The 13588-nt window shown below is 48.3% G+C and overlaps 3 protein-coding genes across 3 annotated transcripts; 1 reads left to right on the forward strand and 2 right to left on the reverse strand.

Annotated features, from left to right (window-relative positions):
* Window positions 1-175: 175 nt before the first annotated feature.
* On the reverse strand, window positions 176-2732 carry vsg (visgun). Its single transcript, XM_033385573.1, is given in 3 exon segments — window positions 176-2048; window positions 2341-2573; window positions 2624-2732. Coding segments are annotated over 2 exon segments (801 nt in total). The 5' UTR covers window positions 2414-2573; window positions 2624-2732; the 3' UTR covers window positions 176-1320.
* Window positions 2733-4087: 1355 nt separating this feature from the next.
* On the forward strand, window positions 4088-6934 carry SH3PX1 (sorting nexin 33-like protein SH3PX1). Its single transcript, XM_001352568.4, has 4 exons — window positions 4088-4162; window positions 4220-5081; window positions 5631-6283; window positions 6343-6934. The coding sequence occupies exons 2-4, from the start codon at window positions 4341-4343 to the stop codon at window positions 6632-6634; spliced, it is 1686 nt and encodes a 561-aa protein (XP_001352604.1). The 5' UTR covers window positions 4088-4162; window positions 4220-4340; the 3' UTR covers window positions 6635-6934.
* A 104-nt stretch (window positions 6935-7038) lies between these two features.
* LOC4812367 (uncharacterized) lies at window positions 7039-13316 on the reverse strand. The gene is made up of 2 exons (XM_001352569.4): window positions 8885-13316; window positions 7039-8827 (listed from the first exon to the last, which is right to left on the reverse strand). Exons 1-2 carry the CDS (start codon window positions 12868-12870, stop codon window positions 8764-8766), a joined length of 4050 nt encoding a protein of 1349 aa, XP_001352605.4. The 5' UTR covers window positions 12871-13316; the 3' UTR covers window positions 7039-8763.
* Between the last annotated feature and the right edge of the window lie 272 nt (window positions 13317-13588).

A 13588-nucleotide genomic window follows, 5' to 3' on the forward strand; every position in this document is an offset into this window, starting at 1 on the left:
CTGATGCGTATTTTAATTATTTTTCAAACGAGGACACAATTTAATTTAAAATATTTATTATCGTACACGATATACAGACATACATATGTATAGATATATTTTTATGTGTATGTATATATAGTAGTATATATTGTAGTAAGCCGGCTGAGTGAATTACTGGATATACATAGATTGGTTACTTTTTAGCTTATATATTTATGAGATTTGATTTCCATGTGCACAGAGACTTGACGACTGGTTTTTTGTAATTGTATTTGTAGTTTCAAAGGTGTTCCAACAATAAGCGGGTAGATAGAGATAAAGGTAGAGGTGAAGGTAATGGTAATTCATATGTGTAGTTTCAATCCTAATACAAAATATTCAACATTCGCATATACTCGGTATGTATGTATGTAACATAATGTTTTGGTTCCAATAGACCTGCTCTGATATACATATTGATATTGCATATAAACGTATGTATATATCATTGACAGCGGTCACAGACACAGCTGCAATTGCCATCGTCACTGTTCCTGTCGCTGTGCCCCCTCTGTGCATCTTATCGTGCGACGCTTTATTGATTTTTAGCAATATTTCAAAATCTGAGAGTGGGAGTAAAATATATATACCCGTTGATGGGGGGCTAAAAATAGGGGCAACGCAATGGTAAGGATTCTATTCGATTAAAATATAAAAATGCACATTAATGGCGGAGGAGAATAGACACGCGTTTCATTTTTGTATATAGCTCGTTAAGATAGTAAATATTCTTAGTTGCTAGAATGAATTGTTTTAGTTATTCAAAAGTGTTGTAAATATAATCAAAATTTATATTCCCTTTTCGTAGCGTAGCTCTATTTATGAATTCCAGAAACCAAAGCCGTCTCTAGGCGGCCGCCGCTTTCCTATCGATTTCCGTTCACTTCATCATCCTCTCGCGCTATCAAGCAGTCTCACATATTTGCTGTTATTTGTTCTTTCGTCTCTCTGTTTTCTCCGTCTCGGTCTCCCAGGGGAGCCCTGCTTTGCAGGCCAGCCCAGCCCAGCTCACAAGGCTCTTCAATAAGGCGTTGGAACATCCGCTCAGTTTGCTGATAAACTGAGTTTTGCAAAACTTTTGTGAATCATTCAAGAAAAATATTGTATTTATAATCTTCTGTATAGCTGATAAGGAAAGAATTCACATTAAGAACCAAAAAGCTGAATGTCAAGGGACAAGACAAGGACCGTGAGTGTGTCGGTTGTGATAGATACGACTGTTTGGAGTAGGTGAAGTTGGGGCGTAGGGGCTTCTTTGGATAGCAATAATATTGTAATAATATATACCCCGAGAGTAAATTACGTATGCAGCAGTCGATCTCTGGCCGAAGGCGAGCAATTTTGGGGAGTTGAATGCGTGGCTGATGCCGCACCGCCGATGGCTCCGGTTGGTGGAGGAGGTGGCGGCTGTGCTGGTGGCGATCGCAATGGTATTGATGGCTGAACAAATCGCACACGTTCGGCATCCGTGGCGGTGTTGTTGCTGCTTGCCGCCGCTCCGGCTCCGGCCGCATTAAATGCCGACGTAAACGCTGTGGCGGCTCAAAGAGTGTGGTAATTACGCTCGTTGCGAGCCTTGTAGAACTTGTAGGCCACCAAGCCGATGGCCAGCAATCCCAGGGTCAGCACAATGCCACCGATAAATGAGGATCCATTGAAACCATGGCATGGCGATGGCGTTGGCGTTGGAGCGGGTGTGGTCGATGTATTTGGGGCCGCAGTTGTTGTCGTGTTGGGTGACGGAGTTGTAGACGAAGTGGTTGTTGTTGATGGCGTTGTTGTAGTGGTTGTGCTCGAAGTGGTGGTGGTGTTAGGCGCTGCTGTTGTTGTAGGCGGAGTGGTGGGCGGAGTGGTGGGCGTAGTAGGTTTCTCCGTAGTGGACGTGGTGGTTGTTGGTACAGTAGTCTTCTTGGTTGTCGTAGTCGTTGTTGTAGGAGCTGTGGTCGTATTCTTATCATCTGGCACAGGAACGGTAGTAACATCACCCGGCGTGGCTGTGGTTGTGGCCACCGGTCCAGTAGGTGTAGCTGCGAAACGAATATGTATACAAATTTCATCATATTTAGGTAGAAAGTTTTCCCCCGAATATCAATGCGATTTCTGCGTTCTTCCCCCCTACCGCCTTCGCCCACAAACTTGACATTTGAATTGCAAATAAATACGCATATTCCCCTCCATATGTGCATATGTATGTGCATACATGCATGGAAGTTTACCACACGCATACACCCACACCAATATGCAAACACGGATACATATGTACACGCACGCACATGAAAATATACATAATTAAATGAGATTTCCTTGTTCAATTCTTACCATCATCGCACAAATTGCAGGAGAACAGGCCAACAAATAGGCACAAGATAAGGAATTTTGCCTGCCGATTCATTTTGCTGTTGTGTGGCTTTGTCGAGAAAACTGCACGTCCGACTTGTTTGTTTCGTTCCCCCAGAAGTATCGCCGAGAGCTATGAGATTGCTGTTTGACGGGGTCTGGAATTGCAATTGCCTGTGAAAAGTCGTGTCCCCAGTGGGATAGGGTATACAGCACTTAAATATGACTATTGCACAATTTCTGGAGAACTGATTTATTTCCTCACCAAAAAATTGAGACCAAAGCGCAATTAAAGAATGAATTTCAGTGTGACCGCGGATTTATCGTTAAAATATACCGTCCGACCCGCAGAAATATACCAAAATATACAGTCTAATTTTAAAAATATACAGTAAATATAATGACGAATTTTTCAAGTCCCATCATATTCCTCGTTTTTGATATTCGGTTTAATATTACTTGCTAACAAAGACCCTCAGTTCGATACCTATAATTTTATGAGATCATTAAATCAATTTCCTACAGGAATTGCTAAACTTTTTCGTCTTTGTTGCCTTGTTTATAAGTTTAAGGTTTAAGAAAAACCGGTCATTTCCAATAAATGTATTTCCATACATGGTAACTACACGCTGACTACACATTTGCTACATATTAACTAAATTTTTTTGTAATTACCAAAGGCGACACCTAGAGGGGAAATGTGTACGTTTAAAAAATTGTTGACCGTTTTTTTCTCATATAAGCCCCATGAAGCGCCAGTGTGAAAAATCTCCATTATCCACTCTTTGACATGCCTATTTTTCGGACATTTTTGAAAAAATTGAGATTTTGATGGCAAATGATCAGGAATTCGATGCTGATCACGAATTAGTATTCGATGTGGCCTGGGACATGGCTCAAAGTGGCCTTTCTACACGGATTCTACATTGGTGCATTGGACAAGAGGGTGAGTCCATAATGCATCTTACAATATACTGAAAAATACTAGGACAAGTATTTATATTGCGAGGTGTGTGAGCTAGACGTGGTGACAAGAAAATATATACCAAAATATACCGTCTCATTTTAAAAATATACTGACGAATTATTCAAGTTATGGAACTTGATTCTCGTTTTTGATATTCCGTGGAATATTGCCAGCTAGATAGAACCCTCAGTCCTGCCCTCATAATTTTATCCAACTGACGAATCTATTTTCTACTTGACTGGATTATTTTAAACACTTGCTTTTATAGAATTTTGCGTAAAAAGAGGTTTTAGCGAAAAAGGTCAAACAAATAAAACGTAAGTGAGTAATCGTTCCAATTCCTAAATTTTAATATTCCGTTGAATATTGCTGAATATATTACATTTCAGTCAAAATACAATACATGCAACCACGATTACCCCATTGCAAGCCAGGGAGTATTTTAATATTCCACCGAAAATAATAAAAATTGTATAATTTTAGCGCAGTTCAGGTGAAAGATATCGCGGTTTTTTTTTTTAAGTTCAGAGGAAAGATATCATATCATGGTTCTACAAGAGGAATTTACAGTCGTTAATATTTTCCGCCATATACCTCAAGTAGTTGAACTATTTAATAGAGGGGGCTGAAGTGGGCTAACGAGACGCTATATTGTTGTTAAGGAACCAAAATTGAGGCAAAAAAAATCAAAGCGAAGTATTTAAAATATGCCACTCAAGTAGAAAATTGATTCATGATTTGGATAAAGTTATGTGGGCAGGGCTGAGGGTTTTAGTTTGTCAACATTATTTCACGGAATATAAAAATCGAGGAATATGTATGATAGAACTTGAATTCGTAAGTATATTTACAGTATATTTTTAAAATGAGACGGTATACCTTGGTATATTTCAGAGAGTCGTTCACACTCACAGTTTACTCAGCCCCAGCAGCGAAATTAAATTTTCCATCTCTTTATGGACCCCGTGGATTTAAGATAAAAGCTCGCTTCAAGGAAACAGTGCAATAAGAAAAGATGACCTCGTACGTGCGCGCCATGTACGACTTCAGCGGCGAGCCTGGCTCGTCGGAGCTCTCCATTAACACGGGCGAAGTGTTGTCTGTGACGCGCATTGATGTGGGTGAAGGCTGGTGGGAGGGCAAAAACAGTCGCGGCCAGGTCGGGCTCTTTCCAGCGGCCTACGTGGAGGTGATGTCGGCAGCGGAGGCCCAACGGCTGAATGGAGCCACTGCAACTCCAGTGCCCCCCGTGGCGGATCCCTTCGCAGCGCCAGCTCCGCCGCGCTACGACCAGACGGCCGACGACGATGGCAGCAATTGGGACGACGAGGATGACTGGAGCGATGACAACGATACCTACTCAGAGATTGGACCAAGCGGCCGCACCGCTGGCCAAGCAGCTCGCGCCGGCGGCCTCTCGCACTCCACCAGCGATTACGACAACAAGCATCTACCTGTTGCGCCCAGTGACGACACCCTGTCGCTGGCGTCCACAGCTGCCAGCACGGCCACCATGAAGAAGGGCATGTTCGCCAAGAGCTCCGACTCGTACATTCTGGGTCTATCCATCAACAAAGAGAAGATTCCTGACTGCGAGGTGGCGTACATCACACAGCTGGAGGACTCCATCTATCAGTGGACGCACAGCGGTACACCCTACTCAGTGATTGTGGCCAGCCCCAAGAAAGAGTCAAAATTCAAGGGAATGAAAACATTCATTGCCTACCAGCTGACGCCTAGCTTCAATAACATATCCGTAAGTGGTCTCGTATCCAGAACTGTGGCTCTCCGCTCTGCTATCGCCATGATTAACAACAATACGATAAAGCGCCTATTGCGTGTGGGGCTGATATTGTGTGTATTGGTGATGGGTCTGTTGGGGAACGGGACGGGACTGATAATTTACTTCTTCACTCTTCCATACCGTGTCTGCTTGGGTGCAACTGCTTGGGTTGGGTCATGTGATACTGCCATTGGAAAATTTAGGATAACTCTGCAATGGTAGCACCTTTCCTTATTACCAATCAACAGCAACTGATAGATTGAGTGTTAGTTAGGGTATTTCATCTTCGGTGTGCCATTCCCATGCAATGCCACAGCTGAGGCAATTTCTTTTTGTGGGGCATTTTCTGACTGGACTGACCAACTGGTAGCCAACGCCAGCGCCAATTCCATGATTGCTTTATGACTCAGCGCAGCGCAGCGTACACTCCGCTCCGCTCCGTTCCCCTCCCTCTCCGCGTCACCGTTGCTGTGTTACATTTTATTGTTTGTATCTAATCTGGGTTTCCCTTTCTTTATTTAGGTGTCGCGTCGCTACAAGCACTTTGATTGGCTGCACGAACGACTGGTGGATAAGTTCTGTTTGATCCCAGTGCCCCCGCTACCGGACAAGCAGATATCCGGACGCTATGAAGAGCAGTTTGTGGAGCATCGACGCGTCCAGCTACAGGAGTTTGTTGACTGGGTGTGTCGCCATCCGGTTATCTCGAAATGCGAGGTGTGGTACCATTTTCTCACTTGCCGGGACGAGAAGATCTGGAAGTCGGGCAAGCGTAAGGCGGAGAGGGATCCCTATGCGGGCGTCAACTACTGCCTGGCCATATCGCCGCCGGACAAGAATCTGCTGCACTCGAAAGTTGACGCCCAGCTGGAGAGTGGAGCACAGTTCATACACAGCATGGATGCGGCCGTGCGCAACCTCAACGGCATTTCCAACGACATGGCCAAGCGATCTATGTCACAGAGTAAAAAGGAATTCCAGCGCATTGGCGATGGTCTCTCCGAGCTGGCCAAGGCCCTAGCCATCGATGAGCGACGAGCACCCACACGCAATGCTGTCCCGCTCTCCGAGAGTGTGGGACGCATTGGCGGCATCTTCATTGGAGTTGGCCAGGCGTTCGGGGATCAGCCCAAGCATGATTGGATTCCACTCTCCGATCGTCTGCACATCTACAGGTTGGTTCTGCTTTCTTAATGCTTGTATATGCCTAATATTGTAATTGTTTCCCATAAAGGGGCGTTCTGAGCTGTTTTCCGGACATATTCTCCACGCATAAGGGAGCCATACAGAAGCGCAAGGACTGCGAAAGATCGACGGCCGAGGGAAAGATGAGCAATGCCCAGCTGCAGGACGTAAACAGGCGTACTGATGTCGTCTCCTACACGGTGCTGGCTGAACTGACGCACTTCAAAGCCGAACGCGACACCCACTTGAAGCAAACGCTAAAGAACTTCATTGCTGAGCAGATCAAGTTCTATCAGGGTGTGGTGGCGCGTTTGCAGGAAGCCAACCGACAGATTGAATAATGGCACACCACGAAGCGTGGTCCAACAGAGGAAACAAACAAATGCACGTAGAGCACAAATTCCGAAAACATTCGCACGCGCGCATTTCAAATGCTTTAAGGTTAAATCTAAACTAAACGCGGTTTTAACATAAACGATAATGAGATATTCAGATAGGTGTTGTTTGTAAATGAAAAGTTGCGTATTTATACACACACAAAAGTTAAAGTTTATACTACGAGTATCCTAATCCCTATTATACACCTCCTCCGAGTAATTGAAATACAAATGCAAATATATATATATTTATACAAAACGCAACCAAACTCGAATTGATCTGATTGAAATGCTGAAAGGGAAAGTGAATGCCGAGATGTCAAGATCCCAAGATGCCAAGACGCCGATGCCCATGAAAAAGTCTCTCGTTTATTTATTTTTTGCTATTCTGTTGCCTTTATCAGCGAAATTCTCTAAAAGGGTTCTCTTTATTTTCCGCATTTCTCTCATTTCTCATGCTTTTTTCTCAGCTTGTTCTCTCATTAATAATTTTCGTGATTTATGCGTTTGGTTTGTATTGTATTGTTTTCCGTTTTTCGCCTAAAAACATAAATGTTAGATTGCACATTTTTGGGTTGATTTTTCCATTCCATTCCATTCCATCGTTGTTTCATAAATAATAAGCATAATAATAACTAGTATAAACACAAGAAAAAAAAAAAAGTAATAGAAGTAGTAGAACATTTCGGAATGAATACAAAAATTGCTGTTTTGCCTTTTAGCGCTGCGATGGGACAGGATATTGGATATAACGTTGGGGATTGGGATTGGGTTAAGGGGTGGGGATGGGGATGGGGACGGGGACGGAGACTCCCCTAAGTGTAATACATCTAGATAAAAACGCTATGTACAGACCATACACGAGTTCATAATAATAATAATAATAATATAACGCAGCTTGAGATAATAATAATAATAGATTTTGGTTAACAATAATACAATAATTAGGTTTTTTTTTTCAATTTTCTTCTGCTTTTGTCTCTCTCTACTACAATATTTTTTTTTTTTAGTTTTTATGTTGATTTTTTTTATCCATTTTTTCTCTTCTCTTTTTTAACAAACTACCAATAACAAATTTTTACTAATTCAATTTAAGTTTTTTTGTTTTGTTGCATTTGTCTGCCTTTTTTTGTGTTCTGTTATAAATTATTGTTGTTGCTTTCCGGTTACCTTGTTTCTGTTGTTGTTGCTGTTGCATGTTCCTGTGTATGAAATTAAAGGAAAAATCATCATATCATGGTTTTATCCTTTAGCAATTCCTGGCGGTACTGCCTTCTCTATATATATAGTTAATGTATATAGAATCTGCCTATATATTTATGTGTAATATGCAAGAGTTCCGATCGAGAACCTATGTATGTAGGCTCCATCTGTCCGTATAAAGCCGTCTAACCGTAGTCCCCGCCAAACCGTCCGTGCTTATTGCTGCCGTTGCCGCCCTGTGCCACCGATGCTGCTGCTGCTGCTGCAGCCGACGCCTGGGCAGCTTTCTCCGCCAGCAGTGCCGCCTTTTGCTGCATGTACGGATTGAAGTGCTGCATGTACATAGAAGCCGCTGCCGCCGCCGCATAATTGTTGGCATAGCTATTGCTCCGCTGGCTGTTGCTGCTGCTGCCATTGCTGGTCCATTGTTGTTGCTGTTGCTGCTGCTGTTGCTGCTGGTGGAGAAGATGCTGCTTCTGTTGTTGAAGTTGCTGCTGATGCTGTTGCACGTGCTGTTGCTGCTGTTGCTGTTGCGCATGCTGCTGCCAGTAGCCTTGCTCAGACATGTAGTTGGCGGCTGCCTCTGCGCCGCTCTCCTTCTGATAGAGATACGAATTGAGCAGGGACTCGCGGGCGGCGGCGGCTGCCGCCATCTGATTGTTCTGGAAAATATTCTCCATGGCCGCCGCCGATGCCGTGGGATAACAAAATTTGTTGCTACTATTGTTGCTGTTGCTGTGGTTTTGATTATTGGCTGGTGGATGTTGATGTTGCTGCTGTTGCTGCTGCAGCTTCGCATGGTAGTTGCTGTAGTCCGGCTGTTGCTCTTCGTAGCTGGCTGTCCGTGCGACCGATGCAGGTGCTGGCTCCTTGGGAGCCCGGCTTGACTGTCATTCGCCGGTAGCCGTCACTGTAGTCCACTGCCAGGGGCTGTTGTAGCCCTGTTTTGGATTGCTGTTAAGAGAAGGGATTGCAATTAGGAGGAGTACTAGCGACGCCACAGATATTTACCTTCCGAATAGTGGATGCCAAAGCGCCGAGTTGGCATCCATTCCCCCCCCACTGGCAGCCGCTGCGGCAGCCTCAGCTAGTTGCTGCTGCTGCTGCTGTTGCTGGTGTTGCTGGTGGGCATCCTGGGCGACCATGCTACTCGTCGCACGCTTCCGCTGCTGCTGCGAGTGCTGCTGCTGCTGCTGAATCTGCTGCTTGGCCTGCTCCAGGGGATTGTAAGTAACGCAGGCCTTGCTGGAGCGCAGCAAGCGTCCAGTGCTCGCCTCCTTGGCCTGCTGCTGTTGCTGCTCCGGCCCCGTTTTGGGACCATGCCCTGCTACTGTTGTGCGACGCAGGGTGTCGAAGGGTACATTGAGCAGCGGTGCAATGGGCTCAGGCTCCAGCAGATTCGAAAGGGATTTGCACGTCAGTCGTGGCTTGTGTTCCGCCGGAGCCGGAGCCGATGCAGGAGCAGGGGCTGGAGAAGGCACTGCTGGAGCAGGCACAGCGGCAGGAGGAGCGGCAGCAGCTGCACTTGGCTTGGACTCGGGCTCCCGCCGGGGCCGCTTGTGCTCCTGGTGATGATGGTGGTGCGAAGAAGATGAGGCCGAGCCAGAGCCAGACACAGACGCTTCTTTAGCTGCCTCCCAGTTGAGAAAATTTGGCATCTGCGGATGCAGCAACTTCTGCATGATGGCCAGCTCCATAGGGTTGGCAAACCCATTGACCCCAAAAGCATTCGCGGCTGCAGCTGCGGGGGGAACCGGCGGGGCTACAGCTACAGGCGGGTGCGGGGGATTGGGCGCCGTCGCTGGAGTAGACACAGTCGGCTGCTCCCCCACTGCCTTCTGTTTGAGACAGTGCTTGTAGAGCTCGTCAAGGTGCTGCAGTCCAAACTGGCTGTTGTAAAGCGGAAGCAGGTTGCTCATGAACTTTCGCTGCATGGCCAGGGGATCCTTGATCGTCTTGAAAAGCTCCTGAGACAGCTGGCCGAAGTAGGGAAGCCACAGCATCTGCTGAAGCAAGGCCAAGGTGGTGGCATTCAGGTCCGTAGATGTGGACGTCGAAAGGCTAGAGTCAGCAGATGAGGGAGGAGTAGGTGCTACAGGAGCGGCCACCACCGGTGGCTTAGGCTGCGGCTGATGCAAAGGTCCCTGTGCCTGTGCTTTGTGTGGCTGCGTGTGCTTGGGGCTTGGACTCGGACTTGGACTCCTGGCCTTGCTCAACGGAGGATGATGCTCTGCGATCATCTGCACTGGATTGGGACCCTGGGCGGCCTTGGCCTGTTCCGCCTCGGTTTTCAATATAGCCTCCAGCTGCTCCATGGTTACAACCAGGATGTTGGGGTTCTGGATAATCTCCGGATAGGCAAACGCCTCCGGCAGCCGCAGCTCTGGCCGGGTGGTCAGCAGCAGGGGAATCTCTCGGGCCGGGGAGGCCAGCACGGCTCCCAGTCGATCCTTTGGCACGAGTATCGGATCGGGCACCTTCCACTGCGGATTGCTGATCAGCATCTTCAACTGGGTGAGGGCGTCTGGGTCCTTGTCCATCTTTATGCTAGCCTTGGGTCGCTTCTTCAGCGGCTGGTTAGACTCCCCATCCTCCTCGTCGTCGTCGTGGATGACGACTGTCTCCAGCTTGCCTTCTCGACCCGCCTTCCCCAGATCCATCGGCTCCGCCTGCTGTGCCTGTTGCTGGTTGCCGTTCAGCTTGAGGAATTGCTCTAGAATGAGATTTTTTATCGTCTCCGAGGTGGTCTCCACCTCCGCTGGGATGGAGTTGACTGGCAGCTGCAGCTCCCGCTCGGGCGACTTGAGTATATCCGAGCTGGAGGTCACCGCGCACTGACTGCGCGACTCCGATGGCGGACACACCTCCTCGCGCTTCTTGTAGCTCAGATCCTTGGGCGCCTCATCGGCAGAGGCGGCGGCCGCTGTTTGTTTTTCCATCTCCGGCATCGGTGGCGTCGGCGTCGGTGTGGGAGTGGGTGTGGGCGTCTGTGTCAGCTCCACGGTGGCAGGCGTTGCCGGTTGCGGCTGCTCCGTGCGTGCCATCTCCTCCTGCTGTTTCTCGAAGGCTGCAATCCCAAGGAAGAGTTCTCCGTTCAGTCCCTCGATCTCCCCGGCCTCGTTGAACGACAGGCACTTGGGTGCATCATCATCGTCGTTGTTCATGTGTAGGATGCTGGGCAGGTCCTTGCCCAGATCGGCCACGCAGAACGAGCCCAAACCGTCGTCGGCCGCCGTGACGTCGCCTTCCACGGATGTTGAGGCACCATTGGCTGGACCACTCGCCTGAACCAGGTTGTCCTCGCAGCTCCTCTTCACCAGGGAGTCAAGCAGATCGGCCCCGCTGCTGCCATTGTCGCTGCTGCAGTTCTGTAGCAGATCATCGGCATCGTCCAGGAGATCTTTCAGATTCTTTGTATTGCAATCGAGACTCTCGACGGTATCGGCTCCTCCGTTCTCGGCCAAGGACTTGTCGGCCTCGCTCGACGCCGCTGTTGCTGAGGTCATGGCCATGGCCGCGGCCGCGGCCGCCAGTTGCCCTTGGGGCAGGAACAGCCCCGTTTTGGGGCACAGCTGCAGTTCCATGGGCGAGGGCGTGGAACTCTGATATGTGGGCGTGTTGGTCTTGGTTGCCTTGGTGGAGGCATTTGTGTCCTCGCCATCGAGTAGCAGACCATCAAAGCAGTCAGTGGGCGTGGACGTGGGCGTCGCTGGCGGTTGCGGCTGTTGGGCAGCTGGTCGGACCACAACATTCTCAATCACCGCAGCCAGATTGTCATGCTGCTCCTGGTCGTCCTGCACCTCCTCCTCTTGCTCCAGCTCCTCCCGTTCATCGTCGTCCAACTCATCTGGCAGCTGAGTGGCACCACTGTCCTCCCAGTCGTGCAGGAGACTCTGAGCTACATTGGGGATCTGCATCTGCATCTGCTGCTGCTGCTGCTCCTCCACAAGTTCTGGCTCTGGCTCTTGCTCCGCCTGTTCATGTTCCTGTTCGTGCACCAGCTCATTTTCGAGATGCTGCTCATGTTGCTGTTCACGTTTGACCTTCATCAAGGGTGCGGCAGAGCCGTGGAAGAATTTGACTATCCTAGTGGAGGAGGCATCTGTGCGCGGCATGGATCGCCAGCCATTTGTGGTCTTGGTGAGGCGGATCCGATTCCTCTTGTCGTAGTCCTCGCAGCGCACCTCAACGATTCTGGTGTCGTCCTGCTTGACCCACAGGAAAATGGGATTGACGCTGGGCGTCGTGGGGGGAGTGGGAAGATTAGTAGAAACAGTAGCGGGAGTCGTAGCTGGAGCGGGAGCTGCTGCAGGAGCAGGGGTTCGAGCATAAACAGGACGATGGCCAGATGCTGGCGGCAATGATGATGCTGAATGATGATGCGCCTCCTCCTTCCGCTCCGTAGGCGGAGCCGGCTCTGTTCGGGCTCTAGATGGTGCTGCATTTGATGCTGGTGCTGTTTTGGTTTCAATTTTCACTGCTGCCACTCGGGAGAGCGGCAGTGGCTTGGCTGGCTCCTTGGCTGCTGGCTGCTTGGGCTGCTGAGAAAAAGGCGGCGCTGACTTCACTGCAGATGGCGCCGCAGGTGGCACCAGTGCCACTGGCTCTGCCACAACGGAGCTGCTGCTGCACTTTGGTTCTGTTTTGATCTCACGCAATAGGTTCTTGTTGATGCGCGGGGTGTTGGCTACCTTGAGGTGGCCAAACTTTCGCTTGGCCCGCGAGTTCTTGCCGCGCGCTCCCTTGCCACGACGTCGGGTCGGCTGCTCCTCAAAGACCAGGAAGATATCGCGGGCTACTCTTCGGCGCTCCGACTTCCTGTGGCAGACAGGTGGCGCTGCCTCGAACTCCTGTTTGACGATGCCGACACCCCCGCACTCGTTGCTCGCATCCTGGTTGTCGTCCTGGTTACCGTTACCGTTACCATTGTTTTCATCGTTGTCGTTGCCGTTACCGTTAGCTACGCATCCACTTGGCCCGCAAGTGTTTCTTGGCATTTTACGGCCGGCCGCGGCGCCTTTTGCGTCTACGTTAGTGTGGAAAAACGATTGTCATTTTATTTGATTTTCTCCCTATTGCATTTTCCCCTGCTTTTGCTATTGCTCTGTACTTTTTTTCTGCCTCTTGCTTTTCCTTTTGCACCCGTATGCCTTTTTCTCTCGCGCTTCTCTCTCTCTTTTCCTCTGATTGGGAGCAGAGTTCTGATTGGCAGTGCAACTACTCGAGGCACAGTTTGTTCACATCGATTTCATTGCTGCTACCATGCACTTGCCCCACCAGCGTTTCTAATTCAGTTAACTTTACTTTAATATTTTGCTGCTGTGCTGCTATGCGATGTTTTTTTTACGTTGACAAAATCAATGAATTTTGTATATACAGCAGTGTGACCGCGGGCTTATCGATAAAATATACCGTCTGACCCTCAGAAATATACCGCAATATACCGTCCAATTTTCAAAATATAGCTTTTTGGTCGGCCAAATCAGGGATGATATTCGCATGGAAACGTATTTGTCTACGTATTCGTATTTGGCATGAGTATAATAAAATTGAATCTAATTAGTCGAATGAAAGCTGATTGTGGGGATATTATAAATTATGAAATTTATTTCAATTATATGGAGATAAAAAACACGTTATTTGCATTATTGCTGTCCCAAAAGGACGAATTAATCCAATATTGAGGTGCTTTCTCTGTGCATTCTCGACTCCAGC

Source organism: Drosophila pseudoobscura, chromosome X (genome assembly GCF_009870125.1).
Source record: "Drosophila pseudoobscura strain MV-25-SWS-2005 chromosome X, UCI_Dpse_MV25, whole genome shotgun sequence".
Lineage (NCBI taxonomy): Eukaryota > Metazoa > Arthropoda > Insecta > Diptera > Drosophilidae > Drosophila > Drosophila pseudoobscura.